The following is a 19,957-nucleotide window of genomic DNA, read 5'->3' on the forward strand; positions in this document are numbered from 1 at the left end:
TGAGCTTCAGAAAAGGAGGGGCTATTGGTTTGTATAAATGCGTGTAAATAAGCAGGTTTCAGAGACTAAGGCCAGGCTTTCTTGTGGGTGATGGAGCATGGAGGTTAAGGGTGGTTCTGAATTCAAAAGTGTAACTACTCAATTCCATTTGTCATTAGAGCCCTGATTTCTGTGATTTTTTTCCATGTATTTTTTTTATTTATCCATTAATTTTTGCATGTGGATGGGTGGATGTGATAGTAATTTTAAATGATTTCACTGAGGAGTTAGTGTTTTGCCAAGGTAAAGCTGGGCTGCATGGGAGTCTAATGTAAAGAGTGAAAAAGGTCAGCAACGTTATGCTCGCACAACGGAACAGAGCAAGGAACCCTCAGTCAGATATTTGCAAGACAAATCTGCTGGTGATGTAAACTGGCCCAGTTCCATTGCAGGTGACACCCGCAGAGAATTTTTCTCCAACAAGTGAAAGAATAAACATGGAGTGTGGAATTAGTTTGAAACGGTTGGCTGGCTCTTGTGTGATATCTATGTTCAGATCAATTTCCATATTGCAGCCACTGTGCGCTCAAAGCTGTGCACGTGTGCGCTGCACACGGATCCTAAACCCTGTGCACACGGCAAAACACTACGCGCACAAAAATTTGCACAGAAGAAATTTTTTTGCGCACACGGCCTGTCAAAAACTAGAGGGCACATTGATTACAGCCCAAATACAGTTTTAGTAATTTGCAGCAAAATTGGAAAATAAATAATAGGATACAGAAAAATGCCTGTGACTTCTGACTTTGACTGTTTCCATTTCATGGCTTTTCTTAAACAGTTAAAAAGGCCTGAACAAAAATACTGTCCTAGAATAACTAGGTAAGTCCTATCTAATCTTGTCTTAAAAAAAAAAACCAAATTGAATTCTCTTCTTTCGTGTGTGTGTGTTACCAGCTCATGGCAGGGCTCTGTGTAATATGGTTAGTGTTTAAAATCAGTTTTACTTCTGGGTTTCCAAGGTAAAATTCCCTTCTATCTAGGCACGTCTCTCAAATTCCCCTCATTTCAAGAGATGTCACACATTTGTCCCAAAGTTTCCTATCTGCCACAGTGGTGGCGGTCTCTCATTTTGATTGCTGAATATTATTGGCTCCCATCACTGTAACAACTGAGCATCTCACAGTCTTTAATGTATTTATCCTCACAACACCCCTGTGAGGCAGGACAGAGCTGTTTCTCCCAATTGTACAAGAGACTAAGTAATTTACCCAAGGTCAGACAGGAAGCTCGTGGCAGAGCAGGATTTGACAGGGAGGTCTCCCCAGTCCTAGGTGAGTGCCCTAACTGCTGGACCGTCCTTCCTTTCATGCACCTGAGCTTAGAGTTATTTACACTAAACGAATGAATCCCCCATTGTGATTTTATCATGGGTCTCAAGCTGTCTGATGTTTTTCTTAAAGCCCAACTTCTGGGGACAAAGACTTGTGTAAGAATTTCCAGTTTCTTTTCTTTACAGTATGTTTCTGGTGTCATGGTTACAAAGAAATGCTTGAAAAGGTGTAACCTGAGCCAAGCCTCAAGGCAAGCTTTTTTGTTGTTTTTTTAAATATCGATCTCATGATTTTTTTTAGTGCATATGATTTTGGTGGCTTCTCCTGATCTTTGAACAAGTGTGTTTTGGCTGCTGTTTTGTGTTCTGGCAGATAATTAAAATGATGCGTCTTTGTCACGTGTTGCGGGGCATGGCTGGCACCTGGCAGGTATAGATCAAAGTATTTATACTGTATGTTAGCATTGCATGTGAGCAACCACCTTCACAGCTGTATTAAAATCTGTGGGTGTAGAACAAGGGCCTCTGGCAGCTGCTATGTAGTTAAACAGTGTGACGAGTACGGGATCATATGCCCCCTCTAATGCACAGAGATGCCTTTCACTGCTGGGGCCTATGTCCAATGCATTTCAATGGCCTGAAACACATCTCCCTAATGTCCTAGGACAGGGAGAGGCAGCTGTGCTGGTCATTTCTTTCAGGTGGAAGGAGGTCTCCCTTGCTGCACTGTGGGGAGTGGGGACTACCCCCTGCCTTTGCTCAGGCTGCCACAAAAAGGGAAACGTAACCCAACCCATGACCCTTGGCTGGGAGCTAGCGCCAATCTACCTGCCACTGCCCAAGAGTCTCAGACCCGCCCACGGGGAGAGGCGAGGGGGGCTTCTTTGTCCAGGGCCATCTTAATCACTTAAGAGGCACCAGGGCACAGTGTAAAAGGGGAGAGGCTCCCTATGCCAGTAGGAAACAGGGTCGTTCTTGCGTGGGTAACATTTTGTTGCAGACCCAGGGAAAGTTTTCCAGGGGCGCTGCTGCTTTAAAGCCCTCGCTTTGTGGGGGGTGGCACCCTGCTCCCAGGCGCCACCTGCCTCCCGGCTCCGCAGAGCCGGGGTAACCACCACGGCTGGGGGAAGGGGCTCTCCAGGTACCGGGCGTCCCCATGCCTGAAGGCAGCCCTGCCCGGCTCCCCACCCCTGCTGCCGCCCAGCCAGCCTTGGACCCCCTGGCTGTGGAGCGGGGGCTGGACGGGAGGGGAGCTGAGCCGAGCCCCCCCCGAGGCTGAACGCGCGCGCCCAGGCCCAGGCCAGGGTGGCCGCCGCAACAAAGGGGCGGGGACGGGAGGGGCCCGCCTGCAGCTCCGCCCCCGCCGGCCAGGGACAGGCAGCGGCAGCTACGGCCGCAAAGTTCTTCCCCCGCGGCCCGGCCAGCAGCCACTGTGCGGCGGGCTCCCGGCGGAAGATGGCGGGGCGACGCTGCCCCCCGTCCGCGCTGCTGCTGCTGCTGCTGCTGGCGGCCGCCCTGGCCGGGGCGCAGCCCGGCGGCCTCTACTCGCCCGGCGACGCGCTGGTGCTGCTGCAGGTGGACACGCTGGAGCGCAGAGTCCTCAACTCCAGCAGCGCCTGGCTGGTGGAGTTCTACGCCTCCTGGTGCGGCCACTGCGTCCACTTCGCCCCCACCTGGCGGGCGCTGGCCGCCGACATCCAGGGTGAGTGGCCGGGCCACCGCAGCCCCGCTCCCCCCGGCCCTAGCCCTTGCCCTCTGCCTGGCCCCCCTAGCGTGGGCACTTGGCCACCTGCCACGGGCCAGCCCTGGGCCCCTCCCCATCGAAAGGGCCCACACTGTCCTGGGGCCGCCCCGTGGCCTTTCTGCCACCCACCTTCTCGGTCCCTGCCCCGGCTCTCCGGAGTCCTCGCTTCTCTTCTCTGCACCCTCAGCCCCCTTTCTGGCTATCGCTGTGCCTTCTCCCTGCCCCCCTGGCATCTTCATTCGCCCACACTCCTTTCCCCTCTTAATTCCGTGTGTGTGTGTGTGTCTCGTCCCTTCCCCCTCCCCCGGAGCCTCTCCCAGACCCTTGGCTGTAGCATCCCTGCTCCGGGTCACTTGCAGAGTGCGGAAAGGAGGCCGCCTGGCCTTCCCCTGCAGCGTCCGTTTCTTGTGCGTGGCTGACCGGTCCCAGCTGCACTCTGCGCTGTAGCTTTAGTGCCCGTTGCTGAGCAGTTAGTTGAGCAACTTCCCTAAAGTTGCTGTAAAAAACCACATACAAACGAAGCCTCTTCCTGCTTCGCTTCGCTTCTGCGTTGTAGCTACATCACTTTCCACGGAGGCTTTCCTTCTGGTATTGTGACTTTGGGTTAACTCTAACGCTGTGGCTCCTTTCTCATCTGCCCCGGGGCTCAGGCACTCTCTAGCCGGCTGTGGAGGAGGCCAGCAAGTGTTGATCTGATCACGTGAGGCCCTAATACAGACTGGGTCTGGGAGCTACGGGAGGGAGCGGGGGAGAATTGGAGGTTTTTTCCCCACTGGCTTTTTGCCCTGGGCAATGGGTGTGTGTGTTTGAAGGTCGCAGATAGAGTCTCTGTAGATCAAAGGCTGAGTTGTGCCTGAGCATGGGCTGGGACAACTCCTGTTGCCACAGGTGGCTCCATCAATGAGTAGCTGATGAATTGGTGCTTAGTAAAAAGAAAAGGAGTACTTGTGGCACCTTAGAGACAAACAAATTTTTTTGAGCATAAGCTTTCGTGAGCTACAGCTCGCTTCATCGGATGCATAGTAGTTGCCCAGTTGGTCCCTTCTCTGATGTTTGGGGCCTGCAGCCCAGGGAGATGGGGTCTGAGCACTTTTCATCCTGAGGGATCCCAAGGTGTGTTTACAATTGTAATTGATTGCCCAATTAGAGGCATGTGAATCACTCCACTAGCCACTGGAGTGCAGCAGCCGCCCTGCAGGCAGAATGTGACAGCTGTTCAGAAATTTGCAGTGGCACTGAATGGCAGTTGTGGGAAGGAAGTGAAGAATATTGTGGACATTTGAAATGTGCAGAGGGAATTGTAGATACTCTGGCCAAATTCCAGTGTAAGAAACACCCCTATTCTTCCCCAAAGTGCCATGAGCTCAGACAACCCATTTTGTGTCTCACCCGAGAGGCATTAGCATTGTGCAGCCTAGCAGTATGCTGGGGTATCAATGGCTCAGGACCGACTCAAAAGGAAACGTGCCAATGGGGAAGCCACTCACATCACTTCCTACAGCGCATTTGTTTCCTTAGAGGTCTCAGTATCTGCTTGGCATGGCCATGCTTAGTATGTGAGATAGGAGGAGGATTTACATTTGTGCCTTCCAAGGGCTTTCCCAGCACTGAATCTTTGCAGCTGCTGTGGGGTAGGTAAGTAACTATAATTATCCCCATTGCACAGATCAAGGAACTGAGGGAAAGTGGCTAAGGGTCTTCCCAAGGATACTCAATGAATCAGTGGCAGAGCTGTGAGTAGAACTCCCTTACCTATGTACTAGACTATGCAGCCTTGGTGATGAGATTACAGCCTGAGGTTTGTGTAACTGGATGACAAGAGTGTTGGTTCATGCTCACAGGTGTTTTCTGGTGTTGTACCCTGATTCTAGACGCTGGTGGAACAGCGCTGATGTGACTGTGTGACTTAGTGGGAGGCCAGGAGGGATCTTCGAGATCCTTGTCATCCCCCTGAAGGCCTCTTCAACACTTCCCGTGTGCACTGCCCTGAAGGTTCTGGGGAGAGCTTGCCATAAGTGGGGAGGGATAGCTCAATGGTTTGAGTGTTGGCCTGCTAAACCCAGGGTTGTGAGTTCAATCCTTGAGGGGGCCATTTAGGGATCTGGGGCAAAAATTGGGGATTGGTCCTGCTTTGAGCAGGGGGTTGGACTAGATGACCTCCTGAGGTCCTTTCCAACCCTGATATTCTATGATGCTATGATAATGGGGTGGCTAGGACCAGCTTTAGGATCAAACGGCCTTTCACTCCCTCTGCTTCCTCCTATCTGGGGATCTCAAAGTGCTTCCTCAGCAGTTAGGGATTCAGCTTCCAGCCCTCCTTATCCACAGGAGGGAAGCATTATTCCCGGCTCTCAGAAGGGATAACCTGTCAGAGGCTTCGTGGTGCTCAGGATCGCCCAGCCACTGGCACAGCTACCTAGGGCCAGGCCTCTGATCCATGGGTTCCCATTCCTATGCCTTAACCACAATGACAGTGAGGTCCCCGGCTGCGAGAAGAGGAGAGGCACACTGACTTATTGCTTTCCTCTCCAGATGTGCCTCCAGGGAGAGGTAGGGTGGGCCATGCGCTGCCAAGCTTGCATGGGATCTGGGCTTACACAGAGCAGGGTCCCACATGCTGTGGGCCAGCCTGTGACTTGATGCTGTAAGCCAGCCATGTCTCTCTGGTGACCTTACCATAGGGATTGAACTTCCAGTAACTGGTCCCCCTCGGAGCATCATTTAGGGACCCTTTGCTGTAATTGCCTGTACCTTCTGGACCCCTCTATAGTATGCTCCAGATAAGATTCCTGCACAGTGGCATGCCCGGGGCTGGGGACAAACAGACATGGGAAGGCCAGATCCTGTGAGCTGGGATGGAAGCAGTAGGGTCTCACGCCCCAGGCTGCACATGCTTTTCCGATGCCTGGAGCTGAGAGGAGGAGGATGCTGTTGATTGCAGTTCTCTGGGGTGAGTTCACAGCCCTTCAACCCTGTCTGGAGGAACACACTTAGTGATGACGGCTGTCAACTGGGGCTGGTGTCCTGTGGGCAGCGGGGAAAGGAGCCATGTGCTGGTGGCCTGTGTTATGCGGGAGGCCTGACTAGATGATCACAGTGGTTCCTCCTGGCCTTGGAATTGATGACTCTGGGTGCTGTGGGCACATGGCCTCCCATTGGCCCAAAAATCTGTATTTGACTCTGTGCCAGCAGGGCGTCACACACACACTGTGCAGAGCTCTCCTGCTGATGTAATCACAGAAGAGTCTTCACTATGCACCCATGTTTGCCTCCCCTCTGACGTGTGTTGACAAAACCCAGCTCATGCAGCTGAAGGAAGTACACACACCCACACGCCAAGGCTGAAGAGGTACAAACGTGCCTTTAGTGCAGCATTCAATGGTGGTGTGCACTGATACAATCTAAGCAGGGAGCTTCTGGCCCCTTGCAGCCCCTCACTGGATTTGCTTGTCGTTGCAATTTTTCCTCCCCCTTTTCAATTCTGGCAGGAGAGGCCAGGACACTAGAGAATTTTGTCTCTGCTCGCTGATGGCTGCAGAAGCCCATAAATCAGACTTGGAAAATCTCCATGAATCTAATTGGGCAAATGCTGATCTTTAAAGTGAAACCTCCTGGAGTGGGGAAGAGCCTGGCTTGCCAAATCCATCTTGGGTTGTCGTATGAAAACGTGATGGAGAGTTTGTATGAAGAGACCTTGCCTGGATGGGAGGGGAGAATTGTTTCTCTTTTGTGTTTCTCCCACCCAAATCCCTTTCTCAGCTGATCAGTGCAATTCATACACTCCCCTTTCCCTGCACCTGGGAAGCCCTGAGCTCCAATCTGGCTTAGGGGGAGATTTTCAAAAGGGCTGTTGGGTGCTTGCATCCCATTTGTGCCTTGGTAAATGTCCCCTTAAGTCCCACGTGGGGAAGAGTTTTGCTTCCTTGTAATCCCCACGTCACAAAGTTGTCATGCAGCAGGTTACAGTTGGAAACTTTTCCTCAGGAGAATTAAAGACATAAAGCTGTCAGACCAGTAGCCCATCTAGCCCACTACCCTGTCCCTGACAGTGGCCAGCAGGAATCCCCTTAACGGACACTACAGAATATCCTGCCTGTAGGGGAACTTAATTTCTAGTGTCTACCAGGCAATGTCTGACTTACGTCCTGAGGCCTGAGAGTTTAGAGCCCTTCTAATTTTTCCTGTCTAATGTAACTGAATGTTCTCAGCCATATTGTCCGCTTGTCCAGGCCTTTTCTAAATCCTGGTAAACTCTCAGCCTCAATGAGATCTTGTGGTAGTGAGATCACGGGTTAATTGTGTTTTTAACATGATTTCCTCTGATCAGTTTTAGTTTTGCTGCCTTTCAATGTTACTGATCATCCCCATGTTCTTGGGTTAGATGAGCAGGCCCCCTGATTACCTGCTCTGTGTCAGTTATGCTTTAATATGTCTCCATCATGTCCCCATTACGTGTCTCCTCCCCACAGCCCTGCCGTTGCCTGCTCACGTGGAAGTCTTTCCATGCCTCTTGCCCTAAGCCCTGATCAGAACATAGGAGCCCTGACGGATCTGCATCCCAGCAGGGAAATAGGAGCAAGTGCTGCAGGTCAGGTTTGAGGTGCATTGGCAAAGCTGGGATGAGAGCCCAGCACTGGAATAACCGGAATAGCAGGGGTGTTGCAGGTCAGAGTTGAGCTGCCTTGGCGGAGACGTCTGAGAGCTCAGGGGTGTTGCAGGATAAGGGCAGCTTACACAGCGCTTGTCTGTGTTAGCCTGGCTCTTGCTAGTGCTGCTTTTTCCTGGCTTTCTCCACCCAAAATGTGTGTTAAACCATCTGCCACCTTAATGTGAGCTGAGCCTTTTATGTCCACTGGCGGGGAGCATGAAACCCACCTGGAAGGAAAGCCCTGTGCTTTCAAATGGATCATCCCCAGGGCAGCACACAATAAGAGAGAGGCAAACACCCCTCAGTCTGATTGTGAGGCCAGCTTCCACGGCCAGTGTGTGCATGCCAGGATGGTTTCTAGTGAGCCCCGACACAGTCCTTGTGTAGCAGCTGTAGCATGGCTACAGAGGAGCTGAATAGAAGCAGACTGTGGGGACAGGAGGGAAGCTCTCAATGGCTGGGATCTATTCAGTGCTGTGTGGAAGGGATGTTGCGTTTTGGATCTTGGGGATTCTGCAGAGAGAGACTAGAGTAAAGGATGTGAACGTTCCCGGCACCCCGGCACTGCCTGGGTGTGCAACTAAAGGGCAACCTGCCCCAAACCCTGGTTCTGGCTCCTCCTTGCCCTGTGGAACTGTCTGCATGAGCCTTGACACCTGCCCTGCTCCTTCAAGCACAGATAGCAGCATCATTGCCAGTGTGCTCATTTGCTGGGAGCGGGCACCTTTTGGAGCACTGCATTTGTCCTCAAATGGCCAGCAGGGGTTGCTGCGACAGTAAATGCAGAGAACTGATTCTTAAATTAAGAGCTGCAAGTGGCACTTGTGCAGTGATTTGAGGGCTGGAGTATATTGGGGGTGGGGTGGGGCTGGGGCTGGTATTTCCCTTGGACTCCAACCCCCCCCCGTGTTGTTGCACAGTGTTCTCTTGTGTGGCTGGCACAAGTAAGAGTACCGTGTGACCTGTGCTGATGGCTGCCTGTCCTGCACTGCAGTAACACCTCTGTCCCTGCCAGAGCTCCTGCATATCAACCACACTAGCTGATGTAGCCACCTGGTTGCAATGGCCAGAAGAATAGCTAATAGATGCCACTGTATTCCATCCCTGCTGTGGCCACCACCTCCGAGCTCTTGGCTCCTGTTCCCGTCCTTCCGAGCATGTTCCATGGACCGGACCCCAGAGCAAATGGAGGAAGTTGCTGTATCAGTCAGATACGCTTCCCTCTGAGGTGTGGGCTGTCCCGTGCAGACGTGCTTGGAAGGCGCCTGCAAGTATCTGGCTGCTGCTCACAGCTCAGAAGAGCTGAGTTGTGAGTTTTCAGGAGGGTGGATTTTTTTCTAGTCAAGCATCATTTTAGAATGGATCCCCAGGGGTCTCCAGAGGTGAATGCAGGGTCTAGTTTCCTAAGCAAGATGCTCTGTTCAAACAAACGCGCGGGGGCTACTTGCCATGATGTCAGGAGGAGCCAGAGGCATGGATGGAGCAGCTGTGCACTACCGACTGTGAGATGGACCCTGGAGCTGGCCTGTCTGAGTGAGGACAGCATTGCTATGCGTTGGGGAGTAGGGACCTGCCTGTGCCAACATGTGGGGAGGGTGAGAGAGTGTTCTGGGCTCACAACTGGTGCCAGAGAAGCCTCTGAGCCACAGTGTTTATGGAAGAGGGATTAACAGCTCTACATTGGATCCTTGCCCAGCTCTGCCCCTGGCACCAGGCCGGAGCTGCTCTCCCCTGTGTTCCTCCTCCGGTCTCCCAGGATCGTCTGCTCAGCCTGCCACTGTGAAGGGCCAGGAGGGCGTTCTCCTTGTTGTGCCTGGAGTGGAGGAGGCAAGGTCCCTGGAACAAAAGGGCCCAGTTCTCCCTCCCTGGCACCTTGCCCACAGATGAGACTTGTGAGTTTACTGCGCTGACCCATGACTACTGTGGGATTCCTGTCTCTGCAAAGTCTAGGGGGCTTCTCTTTTGGGAGGGGGAGAAGCTGTGAGCTCTGTTGAGCTGTATATTGGTTCTGGGGTCCCTATCCTCACCCAATGACTGCAGCCCAGAGAGAAGATGCTGGGGGCCAGAGTGAGGATGCCAGTTTGCGGGTGGGGGGAATGCCGAGCACAGCGTGAATTGCTCAGCTCTCAGCCCCCAAGTGCACACGTGCAATGTGGTATTATCCACCTCTTTGCAATGCTTTCATGTTTCACTCCCTGCAACCCTCAAACTGTGGCTGGCAAGCCAAGTGGGCCTGGGCTGTCCTTGGAGATGAGCCCTCCGAGGAAAAGGCCGGATGCTGCAGGAAGCGTTGTTGATGACACTGTTCCTAGGTGAGCATCTCAACACTGCCTCAGCATGGTGGCTGGGTCACTGGACAGCTAGACGGGCAGTGGGGTGGGAGAGATGGAAAACTGAGTTCCTGACTCCCCCGCTCTCCACATGAATACTTTTTGTAAGAAAAGGGGTTTGAGCCCCAGTCTCCTGACTGGATTCCAGCTCTGAGCATTACATTCAGCCAGTCCTAAAATACCCCCACAGCATTTGCTTGTGAAGTGGCCTGCGCATTCCTGGTCCTATATAAATGAAGTGGTTTGACTTGTGTAAAGCATGCCGCTCTGCTTCCTGTCCTAAGCTTCTGTGCTTACTCTGCACTGGTAAACGGCTGCCATGCTGTACCGTGAATTTCACTGTTGGCTCTAAAGGTCCTGTGCATGAGTGTTGAAAGTGCTTTGGGATGAGCAGTGCTCTAGCAATGGAAGAGGATAGAATTCAGCTTCTGGCCATGGAACTGTGGGAAAGATTTGGAGGGTTACCCATAATGCATTTCTTCCAAGTGGAAAGAGCAAGATTTTGCTCACAAGGGATATGTAGGTAATGCTGGAAGTCTATGCAGTCCTCAGCAGTGTCTGGGAGTGAGATAGAAGTAGAAACAACTCCAATACACTGAAGGGCAGCTGTCTATTATGTAATTGCAGTAGGGAGCAGTAGCTGCGGCAGGGGTGGGCAAACTTTTTGGCCCAAGGGCCCCATCTGGGTATGGAAATTATATAGCGGGCCATGAATGCTCACGAAATTGGAGGTTGGGGTGCAAAAGGAGGTGAGGGCTCCAGCGGGGGGTGTGGGCTCTAGGGTGGGTCAAAGAGTTCAGGGTGCAGGAGGGGCTCCGGGTGGGGGCAGGGGGTTTGGGTGTGGGGGGTGAGGGTTCCGACTGTGAGTGCAGGCTCTGGAGTGGGGCTGGGGATGAGGGGTTTGGGATACAGGAGGGTTCTCCGGGCTGGGACTGAGGGGTTTGGAAGGTGGGAGGGGGATCAGGGCTGGGGGTTGGGGCCCAGGAGGGGGTCAGGGGTGCAGGCTCTGGGAGGCGCTTACCTCAAGCAGCTCCCAGAAGCAGCAGCATGTTCCCCCTCTGGCTCCAAGGGGCAGGCACAGCCAGGCAGCTCTGTGTGCCACCCAATCTGCAGGTGCCACCCCTGCAGCTCCCATTGGCTGTGGTTCCTGGCCAATGGGAGCTGCGGGGGCAGCGCTTGGGGTGGGGACAGCGTGCGGAGCCTCCTGGCTGCCCCTACATGTAGGAGCCAGAGAGGGGACATGCCACTGCTTCCCAGAGCCGTGCGGAGCAAGGCAAGCCCCCGACCCCACTCCCCAGATGGAGTGGGGCAAGCCCTGGACCCCACTGCCCGGCGGGAGCTCGAGGGCCGGATTAAAATGTCTGGAGGGCCAGATGCAGCCCCCAGGCCATAATTTGCTCACCCGTGAGCTATGGTATAACAGAGGCTTCCTCCAACTTAGTCCTCGTCTAGCATGTCCTAGTGGCTCCTGCCCCATTTCCTGGGGCTGGCGTAGCTGGGGGTCTCCCCATGAGCAGTGAAGCTGTGACAGGCTCTCGGGGAAAAGCTGCCACTTGAATTCAGAGTTAGCTCTCCCCAGCGGCTGCTCCTGTTCTCAATGCAGAGTGGCCAGGACTGGAGTGGGAGGTTCAGGTCCGCTAACGTCTGTCTGTCTGTGTGTCCTTTCAGAATGGAGCCCTGCGGTGAACCTCGGCGTCGTCAACTGTGCTGACATAGCCAATCAGAAAGCGTGCAAGAAGTTTGGGATAACTGGGTTCCCAACGTTGAAGGTAAAGTGAGCACAGGCTGGAGTGGAGTGGCAGGAAAGCGGAGCTGGTCCAGCTTCAGTCTGTAGGGGTGTGTGTACTCAGCGTTCTGCAGTGGGGCTCGCACCAATGCTCTAAAAATACCTGCACAGGGAGTGCTTTGAACAGAGTCTCGGGGTCTGAAGCCTAGCAGGGGGGTGGGAGGACCCGTGGGAGCAGGGAGGCTCACTCCAAAATGCTGTGTAGACACACCTTGTGACATTCCATGGGGCTGGTACCCCAGGAGGCCCCCGATCAGTTCTACTGTGGTCCTGGTCTCAGCCTGTGTTTTGGTTTTGGCAGCATTGGCCATAAGCCATCTGAAACCACCCCCATCCTGTTTATCTTAGTGCAGACAGTGTTTGTTTGGGATACGGAGTGTTGACCACCACCAGTCGGGGAAAAGAGCCCTTTGTGTGTGCAATCTCTCTGTCCCTGTAAGACAGTGGCAGTGGCATGACGAGGGAAACCTGACTGGTGTGTTTCTAGGAATCAGCAACCTTTTGAACTTGAAGCCCAGCTGGCTTTTGTCCCAGATGTGCAGCTCGCTGCCCCTGACGAAGGAGTGAGCCTTGAATTGAACCCAGGGCTCTAGGACCAACTCCTGTATGAGATGTGTTCTGTGCCTCCTAGAGCACTTTATTCTTGTGGCTTCTCCTGCTTCTCCTTCTCCTTTATTCCTGTTTTTTTAATTGTTTCCTCTCCCTGTCAATTCAGCTGAATGTTGACCTTGCATCGGTTTATATAGCACCTCAAATACATTCCTGGGCATACACGTAGGAATCGTTTCACCCAGCACTGAAATGCAGCCACCTCTGGAGTGAAACACAGCAGCTGTTCAGCCGTGGACAGCATCCCTTCTCCGGCGTCTAGAACAGCCAGTGAAGAATACCATATCCGAGTGAGATTGCTGTGGGGATCTGGGCAGGCAGAATGTAGTGAGGCACAGAGGAATTTGGCCAGGAGGCTGGAGCTAACACCTCAACTCTTGTAAAAAGTACCATGGGGGTCTGCCACAAGTGACTTAATTTTTGTGTCTATTCCCTAGGCTGCCAGGGTGCTGTGCGATTTCATTCCCATTTGTTAAGTGCTTTGAGAGCTTCCCATGTTGGGTGGCTCTGTTGTTATTGGCAGTCGAATTGCGATTCCATCCCTTGGTCCCGCGCCCAGCAGAAATTGTGTAAACATATATAATTTAAATATTTCCTCATGCAAACAAAGCCCAGTCCAACATAAGCAATAATGCAAAAGCCTCGGAGATGCCTTGCTAACAGGCAATGAATTCCCATAACTTGGAGTTCAGATGCAGGGCTTAAATATTAACTATTAGTTTTACAGTGCCCAGACATGCACAGGGCAGGAGAATGGCACCAGAGTAGTAAAAGGTACCCTCCGTTTTTCTTTCTTGCATTTCTGTTGGGGACTCCCTGTAATGAGCCGTCTCTGAGGTCATAGTAAGGGAGAGCAAAACCAGAGTCTGGTAGACTCCATCAGAATGTCCCCGCTCCTCCTCCCTTCAAGTTCCCAGCACGACTCTTGTCCTGGCTGTGTTCCTTTCCCAAGGAACGGGGACTCTAAGTGCCTGAATCCATTCCAGCTGGGAGGACGGTGTGGTGCCTTTGATCTGGTGCAAAGGGGAATACAGCATATGGCCATTTCGAATGCTTCTGCCACAAACGTTTCCTGAGGCAGACCTAGTGCAGTTCCCGCAAAGTCCTTTAAAGAGACAGTGTCAGTGAGTCCTTCTCAGCAAACATCAGTGTGTTTCCAGTGACCCTTTGGATTATTTGAAGCCGGAAGAATTCTGTGACTTGTTTTTTACTGTTTACTTTCTGCACTAGCTGGTGAGCTTGCTTTGGCTGAGCTGTAACCCAAGCAAATTGATTGCCAGCTAACTAACAAGATGCCAGACTTCAGGGTTGACATTCCCTAGTGTTGGTTCCTGGTCAGATCTCCTGAAACGAACACTTAACGACTATGAGTAGCCAGTCATAAACTTGAGTTAAGGGGCAGTCAGCTAGCTGGAGTCACGGTTGGACCAAAATCTCTGGCTGTCTCTTTGCCAGGCAAAGAGGTGTGTGGGATTTTTGACAGTGGGATAACTAAGGCATGGGAGCTACCCTGCTGGAGACAAGGGACAGGTAGTTTTTAGTGCAATGTAGCTGGCTGAGGTCAGCAGTACGCCCTCCACCTGGGGTTGACCTCACCTAGCTACATCATAGTAAAATTAAAGAGCCTTGTTTCTACTAGGAGTTTGCAGCAGGATCGCTAACACTCGTTCCCTTTTAGACAGTGAAAACAGCCTGTGTTTTTGTCTACACTGGGAAGATGAGTGGGGTATTCAAACATGGTATGTAAACACTACTCAGCACCTAGTGTAGACAAAGACAATTATGTTTAAGAATGTTCGCTGGTTGGGCTAATCCTAGGGCTTTATACACTGTAATGTGAATGTTAACACGGTGGGCTTGGAGTGGTGTTTAGAAATATGTTAATTCAAACGTGTTAGCTGACATGTTTCAAAATGCCACTCATTTCCCAGGTGCACATGAACCCTGTGGTGAAACCAGACTGGTGAGTTTGACTTTCCGGGCCTTGTGCAGTAGCATGGAGCCATTGACGGGGTCAGGCTCCTCACGCCATCATCTACCTTCCTCCCCCATATACACTCACTCCCAGCTCGGCAGAATTTGGCCAACTCAATGCCCGCAGCTAGCAATTCCCTCCATTCCCCAGCCGTGTGGTGAGTCATGTTTCAGTGTGATGTCTGCAGGATTGCCAACTTCAAGAGCTCAGAAATCATGAGAGAGGCCAAAAAATCCATGAGGTGTGTTTTTTTTTTTTTTTTTTAAAGATGTGTTTTTCAGATCAATCTCTTGATTTTTGTCCCGTCTGCCCCCACCCAACCCCAGGGTGTGTGTATGTGACAATCAGTGTTGCCTGCTCTGCCATGTGCACTGGATAAGGTGATTTTGGCCCCTGTTGCAGGTGCTGTCACCCCCACATCTGCCTGTCTCCTGCCCAGTAATTAATCTCTGCCAGGCCTCCATTGTTTCAGAGCAGGTGACCCCCAAGAAAAAAAAATCCTGAAATTGAAGAGTTCTATCATGAGATGATGAGTAAGGCTTAATTTTATTAAGAAATCACGTGTCTTGCAAGTTGGCATGTCTGGGTCTATAATCACAGACTTAGTCCCAAAAGAGCTTATTTATTTAAATGCCTTGGCCTGTACCTTCAGAGACCTGCCTCTAAGGCCAGCAGAACTCCCCTCTTAGGGCTCTCCTGCTTTGGGGAAATTTCAAAATGTAAAGGAGAATCTCTGATCTCTTTTTTGCTTTTTTAAATTTTTTTAAGTTAGTTTCCAGCCCTTTTCCTTCAATAAAGATAACAAAGTGAGGGTCTGTTCCAACTTCTGTTCGGGCCAATGGATTGGAGCCATCAGCAGCTCCAATCAAGGATCAGCAACTTGGGAATTTGCACATCACCTACTTTAGCTCAAGAAATATGGGCTGTATTTTTCTGAAAATCTCCCCCTGGTATAGCTGCACCTGTGGCAGTGGCTGTGGGAGCGCTAATGTATCCCCCTCGCTGGTGGAGATCTGTGACCTTTAACCCACAGATATTACTACAAAAATAACTTTATTTTAATAAATTATTCAATCATCAAATTCTAAGTTTAAAGGAGTCGGGTGTACCAGCTATACACCTTACAACTGCTAAAGAAGTCTGAATAGTTAAGCAACAATTAAGAGGGCCTGACAGAAACACCTCTTAAAAGAGACAAAGTCTAACAAGGTAATGAGTCTGTTTGCTGAGCTTCTTTGTTTATTATTTCAATAAGCATTTCAAAGAAATTCAGAGTGAGCAATCAAGTTTTGGAAGCAGTAAGCCATCTAGAGGTAGCCACTCAAGATTATCATTTCAATAAAGAATGAGGTGGTTGGAAAAAAAAATCTCACATTTGAGAGTTGTCATGTCTGGGTCTGTAATGACAGGTCAAGTCCCTTTGGTTTGGTTTTCTGTTCCCTCTGGCGCGGGGCGTGTGGTAAACGGCAGATGCACAAGAGCCATCTCAGGCCTCGTAATAATGGGCACTAACCCCAGCATCTTGCATACCTGGGGGGCCACCTCTGCCTCCTACCTGCCCTAGCTTTGACTGGGGGAGCCCTATGGCTGGGCTGGTGGCCAAGAAGAGGGTGACTGTAAAAATTCACCCAAAGTTCCTTTCTGTGGCTGGCTGGAAAAAGAAACTTCCCGGACTCCTGGGGTAATTACAGTCCTGGGATCAGCCTAAAAAGAGCTCCAAACCTAGGGGTAAATTAGTAGGTAGGGATTGGGATGCTCTCCGCTCTGGGGGGTCCTGTGAGACCCCTCAGTCCGCTGGGTACTTTAATTGGCTGTTGACGGGGTAGAACCGAGTGCTGGAGCAATGACCCTTACCTCAAGTGCCACAGGAATGGGCCTGATGGGCTAATCCCCTCGCCTGACCCAAAGTACAGCGCTAGAGCCTGTCTTCAACAAGGCTCCCAAAGCCCAGAGGGACCTGCTGATGTGGCAGTTCTACAAGGCTGTTGGTTGGTGCGGGGTTGGTGTTGTGTCGTCCTCCCCCCGCCCTCCACAGCACCTTCTGCAAACAGCTTTCACTCCCAGCCCAGCCTGGTTGGCAAACATTTGCCATGAGATTTCACTGATCCTGCTGCCCCGCCTGCATGGAGGGAGGGGGGAGGCTGCACAGCTGGCATCAAACACAGAGGGCACGTGACTGTTTGCAGCCCGTACTGTGGGGCGGCCTGTATCCTGCCATGGCTGCATAGAGCAGGCTTTAAAGGGACTAGCAAAGAGGCAGGATGAATGATCCCCAGGGCTGGGAGGTCTTCAGCTGTATGAGGTTGGCTGTGTTCCTGGGCCCTGGCCAAAGGAGAGCGTGGGCATTTATCTCCCACGCAGCCCCCGTGTGCCAACCCTCCCACCTGCCCTGCTGGCCCTTTGCTGCTGTGCTCAGGGGGCTGAGCTCTCCAGGGGTGCTGCTGCATCCGATAAGCAGCCTGAGTGGCTGGCTCGTCTCCTCCATGTGGAGCTGTAGCCTTTACACTGGCACAGCCCTCCTCTGGGCTGGAGGCATCGTTGCGTTCTTTGCCAATTTGCTGCGGCCCTTGTCCCAGGGCAGGGCTTCACGCACCTGCCATTCCCAGGGCTGACAGGCAGCTGGTCAGTCAGCCTGGCTGGCTCCTCCAACAGCAGGACTTTCTCCCTGTCCAGGACCTGCTAGGTCCAATGGGCTGCAACCCTTACACGGCTGAGCCTGGCGATTCTCCTCCTGGCTGAACACAGCCATTGTGGGGATGTCGCTGCAGTGCCTTGGCATGTGCAGGATGGCGACCTCTCCCCCACCCGCAGCAAGGCTGGGCTGTGGGGTCTGCTGCCCATGCTCCCCAACGCCATAACTGCAATGGGAGCATCGGCGGCTCCCTCGTCCCTGTCACAGTCGACTGCCGCGTTCCAGGCTCTGGTGCCGGCACACGCAACATGGCCACGTATTGAACCCTCACAGAGCTTCCTGGAAAGGGCAGGAGCCCTAGGCTGGGATAGGGCATCTTCCTCCATGGAAGGATCCCTCCTCTGCCACCCGTATGGTAGGCACACGCTTGTGCCCTGCCCCTGCAATAAGCGATTCTGATCCATACCCCCGGCCAGCGTGCACACCAGGCCCCGGGGGAGGCAGAGCTAGCGTGCAATGCCGACAGTGGGTTGGGGACACTCAGCTCTGCCCCTTTCACTCATTGGATCCAGACAGGCTGTGATTTCTGCTTCCCCGCTGTCTAGCTGAGAGTGGGGCTCTGACAAGGGCTAGTTGGCAGAGGGTCAGCCTGGAGAAGCTGGTAGTCTAGGGAAAACATCCAGACTGGCTGGGCAACTGCTCTATCGATTGGGGTAGTCTGCCTGCCTTTACAAGGATCTGTTGAAGGGTCCCATTGTTCTTGCTTGGTGGCAGCTGAGAGCGCTCTTTGTTTCCTTCTTTGGTGAGGAGCTTGCACTGAGCGCAGCGAGCAGAGCACTTGTCCTCTCCAGACTGCATTGCTGCACTATGGGACTTCGCCTAGGACAAAGGATGGCTTCCCACTTCCAGAGCAGGCCTGGCCTTTGGGAGATGTCACGCCCACACTCCAAACAGCCTGGTCATCCAAGCCATTCCATTATGGGTGCCATTCATGGGGCTGGGGTTGATCTATAACCGAGATCCGATGTACCCTGTAGCCAGGTGATGTAAATTCTGCAGCACAATCTCTGCATATCACAGTGCCCCAGGGAAGCCAGCTGGGAATTCTGTCTGCTTCAGAGGAATTAAAAAAGGTGGACTTTCCCTGATTGAAATATGAAGATGAATGATGTACTTTGGCACAGAACCCTGCCTGCCATTGACCTTGGTATTAAATGTCATTCATCTGACGTGCTTTTAACTTTCATTGTGCTGCAGAATTGGCCAAGCAGGGCAACCCTGAAGTTTTGGAGAGGGGAGACCAAGGGAGAACCTTGAAGTTCTGGAGAGGGGAGACCAAGAAGAGTTTTGCACCTGTGCACCATCCCTGCAGGCCAGATCCACTGACAGACTTGTTGACAGCCCCCAGATAGGAATTCTGAGGGCTGTTGGTGGGAAGGTTGCAAGACGTGTGTCTGGATGGTAGTTGGAGAAGAGACCTTGACTCTCGAATGCCCGCTCCTCCTTCCCATCCCCTTGCTTAGTCTGACAGAGCCAGCATGTGGGTTTGCCCTTCAGGGTTAGATGCAAGATCTGTTTGCTCCCTGAGGCATTTTCCAGGAGATGGGGTAGGCTGCTGAGCAGATTTGTGTCTGGGGAGTTTCATTGATTCTGTATTGGGTCGATTTATTTATTGTGGTTTGTGCCTGTTTTAATGATTGTTCTGCAGGTGCCTAGAGACCTTTTATAAATTGGCAAGGCCTAGTAGATGGAGCATGAGACTGGGACCCCAGGAGGCCTGGATTCTGTTCCTGGTTCTGCCACTGGCCTTCTGGGTAACCTTGGGCAAGTGACTTTGCCGCTTTGTGCCTCACTTTCTCCATCTTTTAAATGGGGATAATGGTACTGATCTTTGTAAAATGCTTTGAAATCTACTGCTGAAAAAACTATATAAGAGCTAGGTAGTATTATTAGGCATGATTAAACTCACTTGGGAAAGTAATAAGCTTTACCTTCTCTATAGCATTCTTCAGTCCCACTTCTCAAAGCACTTTACAAAGCAGGTAAATATTTTACAGATGGGGAAACTGAGGCAGAGAAAGGCAGTGATTGGCCCAAAATCACCCATCAAGTTGGTAGTAGAGCTGGGAATAGAATACAGACCTCCTTAATCCCAGTCTGTTGCCTTAACCACTGGTCCATGCAGCCGCACCAGTGCTCTGTGGGTTGCAATGAATGTTGTTAAATGTTCTCCAGATGATCCTGCAGACACTCTTCTCTTGTGTTTCTTTTCAGTTTTTCAAGGCCTTCTCCAAGAGCCCTGAGGACGGGACAAAGATATTCCGTGAGTATCCAAAACCTCCTGGCTCTTTAATCCTTGCTGGATTCCCCTTTTGGAATTCGCCGTGCTGTGGCGGTTTCCTTTCCGTTGTGGCCTGCGCACCTGCTGCATTCTAGAGTAGGGTGTGGTCAGCGAGTGGTTTCCCCAGGTGAGGGTGGGAGGGCAAGAGGTGTTGGTGGAGGATGACTCATGACAGGGAATCTTCCGGCAGGGGATAAATGAATAAGGCATATCAAACTTTGCAAAAGAGATGTTTCTACCATGCGCCACGAACCAGCCACTGGAGGGGCTGCCAGGGTGGGTTGGAGATATATTGTACAGTATGGTCCAGTAGTGCTCAGTCTCCATGTGACACTGCTATGGCTGCAGGGGTCCAGCATGGTTGGGATGGGTCACTGTTACCTTGGGTACAATCCTTGGCTTTTTGTGCATGGTGCTTTGGTGGTGAGCTCTGTGTATTTTGTTCCCCGTACAGATCCTGGGGACAGCATTCAGAACCTGAGGCAGAGCATAATCACCAACCTGGAGATGCACAAGGAGACGTGGCCACCTGCCTGTCCACCACTGGAACCAGCCAGGTTATTGGAGAGGGACATAATAG

General features: G+C 52.1%; 1 protein-coding gene across 1 annotated transcript in view; it reads left to right on the forward strand.

Annotated features, from left to right (window-relative positions):
• The first annotated feature begins 2,687 nt into the window (after positions 1–2,687).
• Positions 2,688–19,957, forward strand: part of QSOX1 (quiescin sulfhydryl oxidase 1) — a 39,444-nt gene continuing 22,174 nt past the window's right edge. The window contains exons 1-4 of the mRNA XM_073356568.1: positions 2,688–3,014; positions 11,703–11,803; positions 19,311–19,359; positions 19,832–19,934. Of these exons, the coding sequence (XP_073212669.1) occupies positions 2,768–3,014; positions 11,703–11,803; positions 19,311–19,359; positions 19,832–19,934 (500 nt within the window). The 5' untranslated portion in view covers positions 2,688–2,767. The remainder of the gene's footprint in view (positions 3,015–11,702; positions 11,804–19,310; positions 19,360–19,831; positions 19,935–19,957) is intronic.

This window comes from Lepidochelys kempii, chromosome 8, assembly GCF_965140265.1.
Source record: "Lepidochelys kempii isolate rLepKem1 chromosome 8, rLepKem1.hap2, whole genome shotgun sequence".
Taxonomy (NCBI): Eukaryota; Metazoa; Chordata; order Testudines; family Cheloniidae; genus Lepidochelys; species Lepidochelys kempii.